Below are 13,803 nucleotides of genomic sequence, written 5' to 3'. Positions count from 1 at the left end.
GAACCAAACCACCCAAAGCCCGCCTGCCTGAGATCCCCTTATGCACCACCAGTATTGCATTAGACCCCTGCTCCATGCAGTACTAGTGAGGGTTTTACTCAGGGACATGGTGGTCCCTTGGCTTTTACAAGGAAAAAGAATCCTACATTTTTTTTGAAATGCCTTACCACTGACTGGGAAGTGAGGAAGGCAGCATTTCATCCTCTGCATTTCCAATGTCAGTTGACTTCCTTTTCTTAGTGTTAAGTCAGCATAGCAAAGGATTTGCCAAATACTCCACAAATACTAGATCCCAGAATCCTAGTGAAGAATCATCCTTCTTCTGGCCAGATTGTACGGAAGCTTTTAGTGGCTAATCTAGGGACAGTGAAGAAAACGCATGAATATTCAACATCATCCAATAACTGCTGCCAAACTGTAAACCAATGTACATCACTCCTCTTTATGTGGCTCCCAGAAGTCAAGTGCATGGAGAGTGGGGTGCCAGCTTAATTAGAGAGAGACTATATTGGAACAGGGTGTGTCCTAAGGAGATGGAGACATCTGTGGGAAATGCTGCCTGAGAAAGGTCAGAATGTGGTGCACCTGTCTTTGCAGAGTCCTGGCTTTGTGCCAGACAGCAGGGCTTCTGGGAGAGTGGGGTGTCTCAGCTAACTCCAGAGAAAGCAGGCTCAGGGTTACTTTTCGTTTCCTCCCATCAGAAATTTATGGAAACCATGTGGAAGTATGGGGTACCTTCCAGATTGTCTAAACAACTGTAAACATTCTGGAAAACACACCTCATGTCTGTTCTCCTGCCCAAGACTATCCTCAAAATCAATCTAGGTGGCATTCTCTGCTCTGAGCATAGCTTGTGATTCTGAACTTCACCGAAGGCTGCACTGTTTTTTGCGTTTGGGGTCATCTCTGGGCTGCTCTGCACAAGCCCAACAGGGCACCCCCAGCTCACACCCCAGGACCAAAGCAACCCAAGCAGGTGCGTGAGAGAGAACTTAGGATAAGACTGAGTGCTATGATTAGTTATCAGCTGTGACGACCGTAAGCAAATCACCCAGCCTGTGAGTCATCTCAGTTTCTTATTCTGAAAAATGGGATAATAATAATAATCATCTCATTAGACTCATGAGAGGCCTAAAATGGTATAATAGATATGAAATGACTATACAGATTCGTTGCTGTTCTGAATAAAGATTGTAATGAAGTCTTGGGTTTCTCAGCTATCACCGGTAGAGGAAGCTTGCAGTGAAAGTCTGCCTCCAGGAGCACCAGTCTGCTGTGCATGGCTGCCCCAGTTGAATTTATTTTTCCCATCACAGTATTTGAGCCTCCTGCCTTTACACTTTTCTTCCATGGCTTTATTTGCCCCACCATTAAGTCATATCATTATGCCATTTTGGGGTTGAAGACTGACTACCAGCCTTTGAGTCTGGTTGCTATGGATGTTTTGAGTTTCTTTCTGACTTTAGAGAGTGTGTGTGTGCATGTGTGCGTGCACACATCACCAGGGGTGTGATGGTGGTGGTTCTTTTGCCTTCATAGTTGCTTATTCGTATTTACTTATATCCCAAAGCTCATCCCTTGTCCACTTTCATTGAATTGTTCCATAAATATATATATTTTAAATCAAGCTCCAACTCTGTGCAATTGCCGGGGAGAAAATGATGATTTTCAAGGTAGTCGTGTACTTGGAAGAAGTGACAGGGTAGTCGAGGAAGGCAAATGATTGAACGAATACCAGCAGAGGGTACTACATGGCACTGAGTACAGGTGCTTTGGGAAGTAGAGCCCAAGCCAGGGATGTCCTTGATCTCACGCAGGCCAGGCTTGCCAGAAGAGAGGTCATCGGAGCAGGATCTAGAGGATGAGATGTGGAGTGGGGAGGTTGAGTGTTCAGGCAGAGATGGGAGCAGGAGGGAAGGCCCAGAAACAGCTTCTGCTGTGAGCCCCAGAGAGGGGAGCTGGCACAGTGGCTGAGCACGAGGACTCGAGCCAGCTCAGCCACCTCAGAGCTGTAGAAGCTGTGGAATCCCGGCCTAGTTGCTTGACCTCTCAGGACCTTGGGCTCCTCCTCTGTGATACTAGTCCTACCTTGGAGGGAGTTAGGACCATGAAAGAAACTATTAATTTTAAAGGGTTGAACCTGTGCCATAAGTCAGCACTATGCAAATGCTGAATAAAAATAAATCAGCTCATGCACAATGTGTTTAATCTTAAGAGTATATTTTTAAGAGTTGTGTTTTTTTTTTCCCTGATTCTAAAAGCACATATGATCTTTGGTAACACGTAACATTGGTTTGTGTTTTTAGACACTTTCCTGGGTGCCGGACTGTTTTCTCCTCTGGAAGTATTCTCCTGCGAGTATTTATTTGTTTGAATAAAAGCAACCACACACCATGGACCTCGTCGGGTTGCTGAAGTCCCAATTCCTGTGCCATCTCGTCTTCTGTTACGTGTTTATCGCCTCGGGGCTAATAATAAACACCATTCAGCTCTTCACTCTCCTTCTCTGGCCAATTAACAAGCAGCTCTTCAGAAAGATCAACTGCCGACTATCTTACTGTGTCTCCAGCCGTAAGAGTTTTTGCGTATTCTCTCTATTTGCATCCTCACTGGTGCGGGGCGGGGGGGAGAAATAGGACTTCAAGGGGCTCCCTGGGCTTGCACTGTGTCCTTAGCTGCTTTTTGTTCTTTTCTCTTAATTTGTTTTTTTTTTTTCGTTTATAGCAGATTAAAAAAATTTTTTTTTACATTTTTTAAGTTTAAAGTTAATTTGCCAACATACAGTATAACATCCAGTGCTCATCCCATCAAGTGCCCTCCTCAGTGCCCATCACCCAGTTACTCCATCCCCCACCCACCCACCCCCTTCTGCAATCCTTTGTTTGTTTCCCAGAGTTAGAAGTCTTTCATGGTTTGTTTTAGGTTTGAAATGGCTGTTTTGTCCACACTCTTAAAAAAAAAATATTTTTTGGATGGGTAATGTCAGTAGCACACAATTCGTTTCAACAGGCATGGTAGGGTATCTCGTGGAAAGTAAACGGGCATTCTGGCTCTGTTTCTGCAGTTTTCTTCCTCTGGAGCCATCAGCATTAATGATTTCTTAGTTACCCTTATGGAAATAGCATATATATGTGTGTATCTGTATGATGCTTCTGCGAGGGAATATATCTGTATGTTTGGCTCTTATGTGTGGACATGAATGCAGGTGAGTCTCTGTGTACATGTCTAGATGCATAATACATACTCATATGTTTTAAAATGAAATGACAGTATGATATGCTGCTCTCTTTCTTGCATCTTTTCTTTAGCTTTTTATTTTCAGATATTATAGATGTACGTAGGGATTGTAAGAAGTAATGCAGAGAGCCCCCATATACTCTTCAGCCAGTTTTCCCCAGTGGCAGGGAGCCTCTTGTATTAGTATAGTGTAATATCACAACAAGAAAACCAACGCTGACACAATCCACCAGTCTTGTTTATTTAGATTTTTCCAGTTTTACATACACGGATTTGTGTGTTTGTGTGTGTGTGTTTGATTATACTAGACTATTTTAAACGTGACTATTTCCACTGGCCTGAATTTCAAAACTGAAATGAAAAGGGATAAATCAAAATATTGGGAATGCCTCGAGATGAGTCTTATTGTGGATTGACCTTTAATCTGTACCTATTCTCAACAGTAGAGAATGCAGTATATCATTACCAATTATATATATGGGTGTGAATATATTTAAAAGTACGAGCTCTTCCAAATCAAGCAATTTAAAAATCTCAGCTCTGTTAGATTATGCCGAGTCCAAAATTATTGGTATCTCTCTGAAACCCTTTAAATGAAGCAATCAAATTTGAATTTGAATCACAACAATAAAGCTGCATACAATTATCCAAATGGATTACTACTGATCTAATCAGTTATTTTTTAAACCCTAAAATACTAACTTGAGAGAAAAAAAAATGATAAAAACATCTTTATTCATGATTTCTTTCCCCAGCTCAAGACTTGCATATATGTCCGATACTATTTCTAATATGGTGTCAGTGCTACACCAACTATGTCTTTTTTTTTTAAGATTTTGTATTTATTAATTTGAGAGAGAGAGAGAGAGAGAGACAGAGAGAGCACAAGCAGTGGGAGAGGCAGAGGGAGGGGGGGAAATGGACACCTCCCTGAGCAGAGAGCCTAACATGGGGCTTGATCCCAGGACCCTGAGATCATGACCTGAGCTGAAGGCAGACATCCAACCATCTGAGCCACCAGGCACCCCTCCACTCTGTCTTATATTAGTGTGTTTTACCCAAATATATCTTGAAAATATTCCTAAGATCATAAAGCCAATTTATAACTGAAAAAAAAATCTGTCATTCATGTGTCTATAGCATATTGGATGCAGTACCATTCAATGCAATAGTAGGTAATGCAAGATTCCTTGTCATACATTTTAATCTCACACTGGTCTGTGGTACTTAGGCATCTAGAAAAGGGATGACTTGTCAGAGCAGGGCAGAGCTAGTAGGAGATGGCCTGAGCCTGAATTGGAGCTGTTTGAAGAGAGAAGAATTTGCATAATCAAGGGAAGGTCTTGATTGTCAGAGATTTACCTTATGATTTTACATGTCTTTTTGTACTCTAGTAATAGGTATCTACTTAAACAAAATCTAAATTAAACAAAGCAATGCTGATTGCACTTTTCATTGGAACCCATATTTATATGATTCGCATAAACCTATGAGATTCCAAAGCCTGTCAGTTTGCAATTTGAAATCATGTCTGTTTGCCCTGTCATAACCCTTAACTGAGTTTCAAGCAGCTGGTTCAGAATTGGGTTTCTCATTTGGAGTCAAGAAGTAAGAGGTAGAATTTGAGATGTGCGTTCCTAACAGTACCATATTTTGCTTGTCGTAGGTAAATGAAGACGTACCGAGGTTATGGCAGGAAAATGTCAAATTCTTCTGAGGGTGCTTTAGCCTACTTGTTTCTGGGGGAAATTAAGATGGGTAACAAATTCGGAAAGCAAAATGGATTTTTACCCGTCACACACCGATTAAGTTATTCTAGAATAATTCCAAATGAAATTCAGGAACTAACCATCCACGACCACTGGCATTTGCCCGCTCGGGGCACACAGAAGGACGGGAGGGCTCAGGGAAAGGCAGTGCATCCATCCGTGTGCAGCTCGGTCAGGTACATGCACACTGTTCTGGGCCTACAGTCCCAGAGGGGAGCTTCCACGGGCTGTCATCTGAGCAGAAACAGAGCTGTTTTATACATGTGCATAGAGAAGGGAAGGAGCAGTCCTGGCTCCTAGGAAAAGAGCCTGTGGTAGCAGGGGCAGGGGAGCATGATGCAGCCTGGGCCCTGCTTGTGGGCACCTCATTGTGGTGAGTCCGGTACAAATTTGGGGCTCCTCCCTTTCCCAGGTTCTCCATCCCTGGTACCCTAGCATGTGCTGCAGAGCAAAACTGTTCTCCTTCTCTTTCTAATTTATTTATTTGAGAGAGAGGGTGAGAGAGAGACAGAGAGAAAGAGAGAGACAGAGAGAGAGAGCATGAGTAAGGGGGAGAGGTAGAGGGAGAAGCAGACTCCTCGCTGAGCAGGGACCCCAGTACCGGACTCAATCCCAAGACCTTGAGATCATGACCTGAGCCCAAGGCAGATGCTTCACCGACTGAGCCACCCAGGCACCCTCTCTTCTTTCTCCTTTCACTTGCTCTCTACAATTGGTAGATTTTCTTACCCCCTCCCCATCCCTGAGCGCCTCACAGCAACAGCAGAGGACCTGAAACAGACAGACTGTTGGCCATTGATGGTCACAGGCGACAGGTCATGGGCTCCTCCGCACCTTGGAGGAGGAGATGGTCAGGCTCCTTCTGTGGCCTTCACCCTCCTCCTCTTCTCTCCCAGTTGAGATGAAAACTGTGTGTGGGGTTTAATTGTGTCTTCTGGCATATGAATCACTGTAAAGTTTAGAAAATCAGCCAGAACCATCACTTGGTGCTGATACTTCAAGAAAAAAGGGAGAATAAGTTATTTCCTGGAGATTCAGATCCCCCTCTCTCCTGTTCACTTTTTTACTAATAGAGCTCTGTCATCATCCCCTTCTCTTTAAACGTTTGTTAAGAGCTCGGTGTTGTATCAGGTAGATCCAAAGGAGCCAGCAGCCCTGGTGTGGTGAAGCCCACGTGCAAAAGGCTACAGGTGAATGACAGGTAGAGACAAAATGCAACCAAGAACACACTGTTGCCCCCAAGATGCACGGCACAGAGAGCTTCATTCTGGGGGCCAGGACCCACATCAGGAATAGCAATTGGAAAGTGTATTTAATCTGGGTGGCTGGGTTTGGGATGATTGTTTTACTCTACTTTTGCCTGGATTTGTAGGCAGGAAAGGCCAAGACAGGAGGACGGATGAGTAAGGTCAGAGAGGGTGGAGCCAGCTCTGCAAGGGGTGGAGCAGGAAGAAAGTAACAGGAAGCGGCCAAGGAGTGGAATTGAAATTACCTTTCCTTCCCACAGGATGTGCCTTTTAATATCTAGGGAAAGGTGGCCAAGGCTAGCTGGCTTGTTTTTCTTCCCCTCTGACACTGCAGGTTAAAAAACCCCAAAAAAACCAGAAAGATGAAAAGAACCTATTAGTGATAGAGTTTTTTAGAAGGGGGTGGGGTGTCGGGGAGGATTACAGGTGATCTGAATGATCTAACAAGGCAAGGACTGCTGGTAGCAGGAAACAAAATGGAGACACCCCTCCCCCTCCCTGCCCCTTGCCCCCCCTCCGGCCCTGGTGCCTTGCTGCCAAATCCCCTGCTGCTGCTAACTAGTTCTGTCTGGTTGGGCCTCCCCATCTAATTCCACCGGACTATGATACTCATGGCATGTGATACTCAATGTCGGTCCGATGCACAGCTCCAGGGGCCAGGCCACATGGGGGCCAGGGGCAGGCAGCATTTGGACTCCCAAACGGCAAAAGAAGACACCCTGGCTTCCTGCTTACCACCTACCTCTTCTTTCTTCCCATTATGGCAGTTAACTACTTGGATAGGTAACTTCAAATCAAGGAGTAGTTTGAATAAAGGAGATGGGAGAGGGGAATTGTCCAAGATTCCAAGATTCTTCTAATAACAGCTTTAGATTTTTTTTGTTTTTACACATGGGGAGATGTTTCCTCCTGCCTTACCACCCCTGCTGCTCCAGGGGTCTTGGTTATCAGCCACTTTATTAGTAGCAGGCAGTAGTTGAGCATGAAGAGAGAAGCAAACTCTTGATCCCCACCTACAACACCACACATGTGTCCTACCTTGAAAGAGATGTTAGTTTTCCTGCTATAATAATAATGCACATTTGCAATGGACTCCAGGACATATAAGTCACTTTAGAGTTGTGAGCTGAGAAGCTGGGCTCAGCTGTATGGTGAGCTTGGCAGAAATCAGTGTGTGTTCCTCTCTGGAAGGATCAGGGCTCCGTGTCTTGTCAGAACAGCCTCAATGAAGGGACATGCATGCAGGTGGGATAGAAGCTCCGAGATGCCTAAGGAACTGTGCATCCCAAGGCATTGAATTCCAGGGACAAGGTGAAATTGAAGACCATGTTGACAGGGAGGCAGCTCCATCCCCCTGAGAGAGCAGATTCTTCACCCAGCCAGCACGTGTAAGACCACGATCCATCAAAAAAGGGGTCGCTGTAACCTTTTCCAACATGACCTTGGGGAGAAAAAAATGTCCTGTTACCTTGGCAGCAGGCTTGATCCATCTCTCTTCCCAGCCTGATTAATGGCAGGGCTGCTTTTCTCATCTCAGTCCAACTGATTTTTCACTCCCTTCAGTTGTAAATAGGTTTGACTCCTTCACTTGCCACAAGTTTCTCCTCCAGGACATCATGAAGGGTCTTTGTAAGGTAATCCCAAAGCCCCTAGTCCTGACCCTTCTCCTGCTGTCTTGGCTCCTGCTGAAATGTGGGTCCTGGGAGGACCTGCCAATACCTCTGCTGGGAGCCATGACCCGAAATCTGGGTGTTGTCATCAGAGGTCTTTCACTGCATCCCTAACAGGTGCCTGGTGGCAAGTGCCTCCCTGGAGGGTACAGGTAACTGGCTATAGTTGACATAAGCAGAGAAGCCTAAAGTTGGTGCTCTCTCCTTTGTCACAGCTTTGTGATCAGATGGTGGCTTTGATGAATAGGGTGAAGGATTGTGAAGACTCACGACAAGTACCTCAGCACTGCTCTAAGGCTAGTTTTGCCTGTGGGTTATAATTCTAACCCAAAGGCAAAGCCTAGCTCCCCGAACAGAGCAGGGGCACCCAAATTTCACTACTGGGACCCCTTCCTCTCCTGACTGTCTCCTGCTGGCACCTTTTGCTTCCCCTGAAGTGTGTCGCCCCCATCCCCCCAGCTTTAACAAGAAATGCTGCTGGGTTCACCTGGAGTCACCCTCTGGATGGCCTGACCTGGGAGATTTCACAATGTCCACAGTGATGTTTAGTGAGTGCTTTCAGGAATGGGCAAAAGACTTCTCTCTCCTCATTTCTATTTCTAAGGAGCATACCTCCTTGTCAACCCAGGCGATGACAACAGAATCCAGACTGGATCCATGAGAGAAGGATCAAACAACAGAGGTCCTATGCTAAGGAGTTTTTTTCCCCCCTGGCAATGTATTCAACAAGTATATTGCACCTACCATATGCAGGGCAGAGAGGTTCAGCTATGTGCCCCGGGTAACACAGATGGTGGAGGAGCTGTGATGAAATCCAGGAGGACTAAGTGCAGGGCTACCAGGCATGGCCTTGGGGTTGAGGAACCTGTCTCCTGAGCTGAGGCCAACTGTCTGACTGGTGACCACAGTAAGTGACATTCCCCAAGGCTATGGAGAAAGGAAGAGAGAAATACAATCCTAATAGGAAGTTATTTTCATTTCTTTTTCTTCTTTTTTTTTTTTTAAGATTTTATTTATTCAAGAGAGACACACAGAGAGAGGCAGAGACATAGGCAGAGGGAGGAGCAGGCTCCCTATAGGGAGCCCGATGTGGGACTCGATCCCAGGACCCTAGGATCATGACCTGAGCCGAAGGCAGATGCTCAACCGCTGAGCCACCCAGGTGCCCCCTTATTCCCATTTCTAATCATCGCAATCACTGCAGTCTGTGGTGTTTACTACATATTAGGCATCATGCTAAATATTTTATATCCATTATGTTGTTTAAGCCCATAATCACTCTGAACAGGCAATTCCCCACATTGGGGCTCAAATTAACTGAGGCTCAGAGAGATCAGGTGATTTGTCTAAGGTCATACAGTTAGTAATTAGGAGAGCTGAGGTCCCCAAGTGAGTTTTCGCTACCATATTTTGAAACAAATAAACACAGTACGTGATAAAAGTTTTTATTTCAACACCCATGGCTAATGTCAAGCAAGCATCTGCTAGGATCAACCCTGGACATGTTAATTCACTGTCTCAGCCCCAGGTGACCCAGCAGGGTGCCTGTCATGCTCAGCCAGTGTTCTTCCACAAATAAGCATTTGACTTCATTCTGGGGGCCTGACACACCGCCAGGAATGAAGGGGGTTCAGCAGCTGCCCTCAGAGGAATCCAGTCTCAGGGGGGAAGAAGACATGGAACACAAACCATTGTGGAGCACGAGATAAAAGCTAGGATAGAGGTATATGGGGAACACAGAGGAAAGGACAGTCCATCCCCTGAAAGGGTCCCTGTCCTACTAAAACACTGTCACAGGCCATGTGTTCTGGGAGGAGGCGGATTTGCAGTGTATTGGCAGGAAGACGAAAGGTGGTCTAGTCTAGCCTGAGAAAAAAGCATATTTTAACATCACCTAGGGGAAACTGGTTTATTCAGGTCGTCAGGCATCAGAAGGAGAGGGGACCTACCAAATGTCATCAAGACCGTCCTGTGTCCCCAGACTGGAGCCTGACTGGATGAGGCCGCAGCAGTCTCACCAGGCCGGGAGGACAGGAGGACAGGTGTGCAGTGACGACCAGAGCAGGCTCGAAGCCCCTGGCACCCCAGATGAACTCCCAAGGATTCGTCCTTGGGGATTCCAAGCACTGTGAACAGCAGTTTACGTCAGGATTTATTTTTGTCTTGCTCCGAGCGGCATTGTTCAAAATGTGCCTTGAGAAATTGTTAATTTGTTCTTTTTGAAAAATCTGTTCACACATAATTTTTTATAGAAAGATACCCAGCTGGGTCATTATTTCTCTGAACCATGTTACACCCTAGGTATAATATTAAGTAAAAATAGCATGATGCCAAACTGTACAATATAATACCAACCTTATAAATAGACTGGGAGTAGATTTATCAGAGTGCCATTTTTAGGAATTATAATTTGAGATGATTTTTTATTTTATTTTATTTATTTATTCATGAGAGACACAGAGAGAGAAAGAGAGAGAGAGAGAGAGAAGAGACATAGGCAGAGGGAGAGGGAGAAACAGCCTCCATGCAGGGAGTCCGATGTGGGACTCGATCCTGGGGCTCCAGTATCACGCCCTGGGCCGAAGGCTGGGGCTAAACTGCTGAGCCACCCAGGGATTCCCTAATTTGAGATGATTTTTATAATCGCTTTTATATTTTCTGAATATCTTATATTTCATACAATGAGCATATAAAGTGAAAGGAACAAAAACAAGAAAAACCCAAACACCCAAAAGAACTAAATAGAGAATCACCAATGGGAGGGAGTAGTGGGAGTAAATATTAAGTCAGCCCTTTGCAATAAAGGGTGGGTGTGGCAGGAGTCCCGGAGACTGGGGTGTCTGCCTTCCTGGGACCCACATACAGCATAATGAACCCCACTGCAAATAAAGTGACTCAGTAGAAAGGAATCAAGAGGGAAGCATGACCCCAGAGCCATGTACTCCGGTTATGGGTTGAGCTGGGTCCGCCTTCCCAAAAGCTGTGAAGTCCTAAAGCCCAGTGCCTATGAATGTGGCTTTACTTAGAAACAGGGTCTTTGAAGATGCGGTCCGTAGGGTGGGCGCTAATCCACTAAGACTGTGTCCTTGTAAAGGGGACAATGGGACACAGCGACAGATGCATACAGAGCAAAACGATGTGAAGATATGGGAAGAGGACCTGAGGTTGGAAAGATCCGGAGCAGATCCTGTCTGACAGCCTTAGGCCAACCTGCCTCCACGGTGATCTCTGGCTTCTGGCCTCCAGAACTGGGAGACAGTATTTCTGGTTTTAAGCACCCCAGTCTGGGATACTTTGTTAGAGCAGCCCAGGAAAATCCGTACACTTTCCTTTTCTAAGTCTCTCTCCAATTGGGCTTTATTTTACGCTTCACAGTCATGATGGAAGGAAACTGGGGTGCCAGTATGTGTGAATTTTGTGTTTTTTTGCCCTCCTCCTCCTCGCCTGGCTTCTACTCACTCACTGGGGCTTGTTCTTACTGGTAGCACAGGAAACAGAGGTGATGCAGGTGGACTGCCTTGCTCCCATTCATGGACCAATCTCAGGAATCCCTCTTCCTTACCCCTTAAAGTCAGGGACCTCTGATGAGTGAAGTGGGCCGTTCACATGGGACGAGGAGGACAGTGACAAGCGCACCTGGAGGTGGTGGCCCCGCTCGGGCCCAGCCATGACCGGGGTGCAGATCTTCCAAAGTCTGGAGGTAATAGGGGCTTGCACTTTTCTTTCATCCTGTGTGTCTTGTATTTCCAACTGGCGTTTATTTTTATCACTTTAAGTACACCATCCAAGTCCAGAACTGCTTTGGCTAACCACCAAAGCCATCTGCCTGAGAAAAATAGAATTAAATGGTCCTCAAACCTGGGGAAAGGTCTCAGAAGTGTCAGCGAAAGGGAATTGCTTACACATGAGGCAATACTTGGGTCTGTCTTAGTAATAACCTCTCTGGCCATAAAGGGAGCAATCAATCTTTTCTTCCTTCTATTGGCCTTGAATAAAGAAGTCATCGCAAATGAAGTAATCTCAGGGAGGCAGTCTGTTCTGGCTCCCCCACATGCCTGGCTTTTGTATTCTCAAGTATCAAGGACAGTGTCTGCCCAGCTTGGTTCAGATACAATGTCTTCTCCTCCTAATCAGTGTTAGGCTTCTGCACAGCTCGTGATGAAACCATTTCATCTCATTTCCTTTTTAAAAAATATTTTATTTATTTATTCATGAGAGACACAGAGAGAGAGAGAGAGGCAGAGACACAGGCAGAGGGAGAAGGAGACTCCATGCAGGGAGCCCGACCCAGGACTCGATATCGGGACTCCAGGATCACACCCTGGGCCGAATGGAGGCCCTCAACCGCTGAGCCACCCAGGCATCTTGAAACCATTTCATTTCCAACGGGGCTTTTACTTTGTTGACTTTTCCCCCTTGTTACAAAATTAGCTCTTTGTACCAGCACCATTTTGTTTATTTAGGAGTAAGAAGTCTTGGGGTTGAGATCTGACCACAGCAGTATGTTATGAGCTCAAGTCATCAAGAAATATTGCGACTATCTGGTTGATACTCCTGGTGATCGGAAGCACGGCAAATATCCAGATGGTCCTATCTTATGTAACAGATTCAGTAAAAGGAGTTTGATAGGCAACACTGGACTTTTTAAAAGTTTTTAAAAGTAATGTCGCTATGTTAGAGCATGCTGTGTTTAACTTGAGTAAATATATGTTTTATTTAAACATATATTATAAATATATGTCTTAAATATATGTTTGGGTATGTGTGTGTGCATGTATGTTTTACGCACAGTAGAGGGATATATATATATATATATTTTTTTTTTTTTTTTTTTAAAGATTTTATTTATTTATTTATGAGAGACACAGAGAGAGAAGCAGATACACAGACAGAGGGAGAAAGAAGCAGGATCTCCGCAAGTGAGCCTTATGCGGGACTTGACCCCAGACTGGGATCACACCCTGAGCCGAAGGCAGATGCCCAACTGCTGAGCCACCCAGGTGTCCCTATATATATATATTACATATAATTATATATGCATACAATCTTTTGTACAAGAAATCACTTTATATTTTACATAGGGAGCAAATTTCAAATAGGGGTAGTAAAGAAACCGCAAATTTAGTAATATTCATGTGATACTGAATTGTATAAGCAGATGCTCACCTTGGAGCAAGGTGTCTTAGCTGTCGATGTGGTTTATAAATAAATTAATCTTCAGCCAGGGTTCCCATTTGTTTTTGCAAGCATTAAATTTCACTTGTGACTTAAGTTACAGCTTTCAAACTAGGTTATAAGTTTGGCTTGGTGTCTCATAACCTGGTAAGACGATGGTGTGTGGTCTCCACAGTGGGGTGGGTACTCCCCAGGAGGTAACCAAGACAAGACAATTATAAGGAATAGAGAGAAGTTTATGTTTCTAATGTATGTTTCTTTTATCATTATACATGGATAAGATAAAAGATACTTAAAATATTTTGTGGATTATATGCAACATAATATTTGCATGTGCTAATGGTGCATATTTAATTTCTTTTACTTAAATAATCAAAAGCATTTGAAGACCACTGCCTTCGCCTATAGGTTTGGGTGCCAGCACTCTGGAAATAGAATTTAAAGTAGCACAGCATTTGAAGCAAGGGAGAAACGGGCTTCATAGACACAAGTTCCAGAGCAAAGGGAAGACTAATGACAAGAAGTATTCCCTAGTTTCTGCTATTTCAGTCTATCTTTGGTTCAGATGGGAGGTGAGGCATTTTCAGTTTGGGTATCCCTTCTCGGGGTCTATCCTAGGGTTTCAGAAAGGAATTACTATATATTTTTTAAGATTTTTTTTTTTAATTGGCAAACTGAGAGAGAGAGAGAGAGAGAGAGTGAGCG

The 13,803-nt window shown here is 44.6% G+C and overlaps 1 protein-coding gene across 5 annotated transcripts in view; it reads left to right on the top strand.

The window, feature by feature from the left end:
• Window positions 1–13,803, top strand: part of AGPAT4 (1-acylglycerol-3-phosphate O-acyltransferase 4) — a 128,316-nt gene that overhangs the window by 35,678 nt on the left and 78,835 nt on the right. For 3 of the 5 annotated variants that reach the window (XM_072830014.1, XM_072830004.1, XM_072829995.1), the window contains exon 2: window positions 2,307–2,571. The exons of the other annotated variants lie outside the window; for them this stretch is intronic. In XM_072830014.1, coding sequence (XP_072686115.1) covers window positions 2,394–2,571 — 178 coding nt within the window. In that variant the 5' untranslated portion in view covers window positions 2,307–2,393. The remainder of the gene's footprint in view (window positions 1–2,306; window positions 2,572–13,803) is intronic. 5 annotated transcript variants of the gene reach the window in all.

Source organism: Canis lupus, chromosome 1, assembly GCF_048164855.1.
Source record: "Canis lupus baileyi chromosome 1, mCanLup2.hap1, whole genome shotgun sequence".
In the NCBI taxonomy this organism is placed as follows: Eukaryota; Metazoa; Chordata; class Mammalia; order Carnivora; family Canidae; genus Canis; species Canis lupus.
The sequence above is the reverse complement of the archived record's forward strand: the minus strand, read 5'-3'. Positions and strand labels throughout refer to the sequence as shown.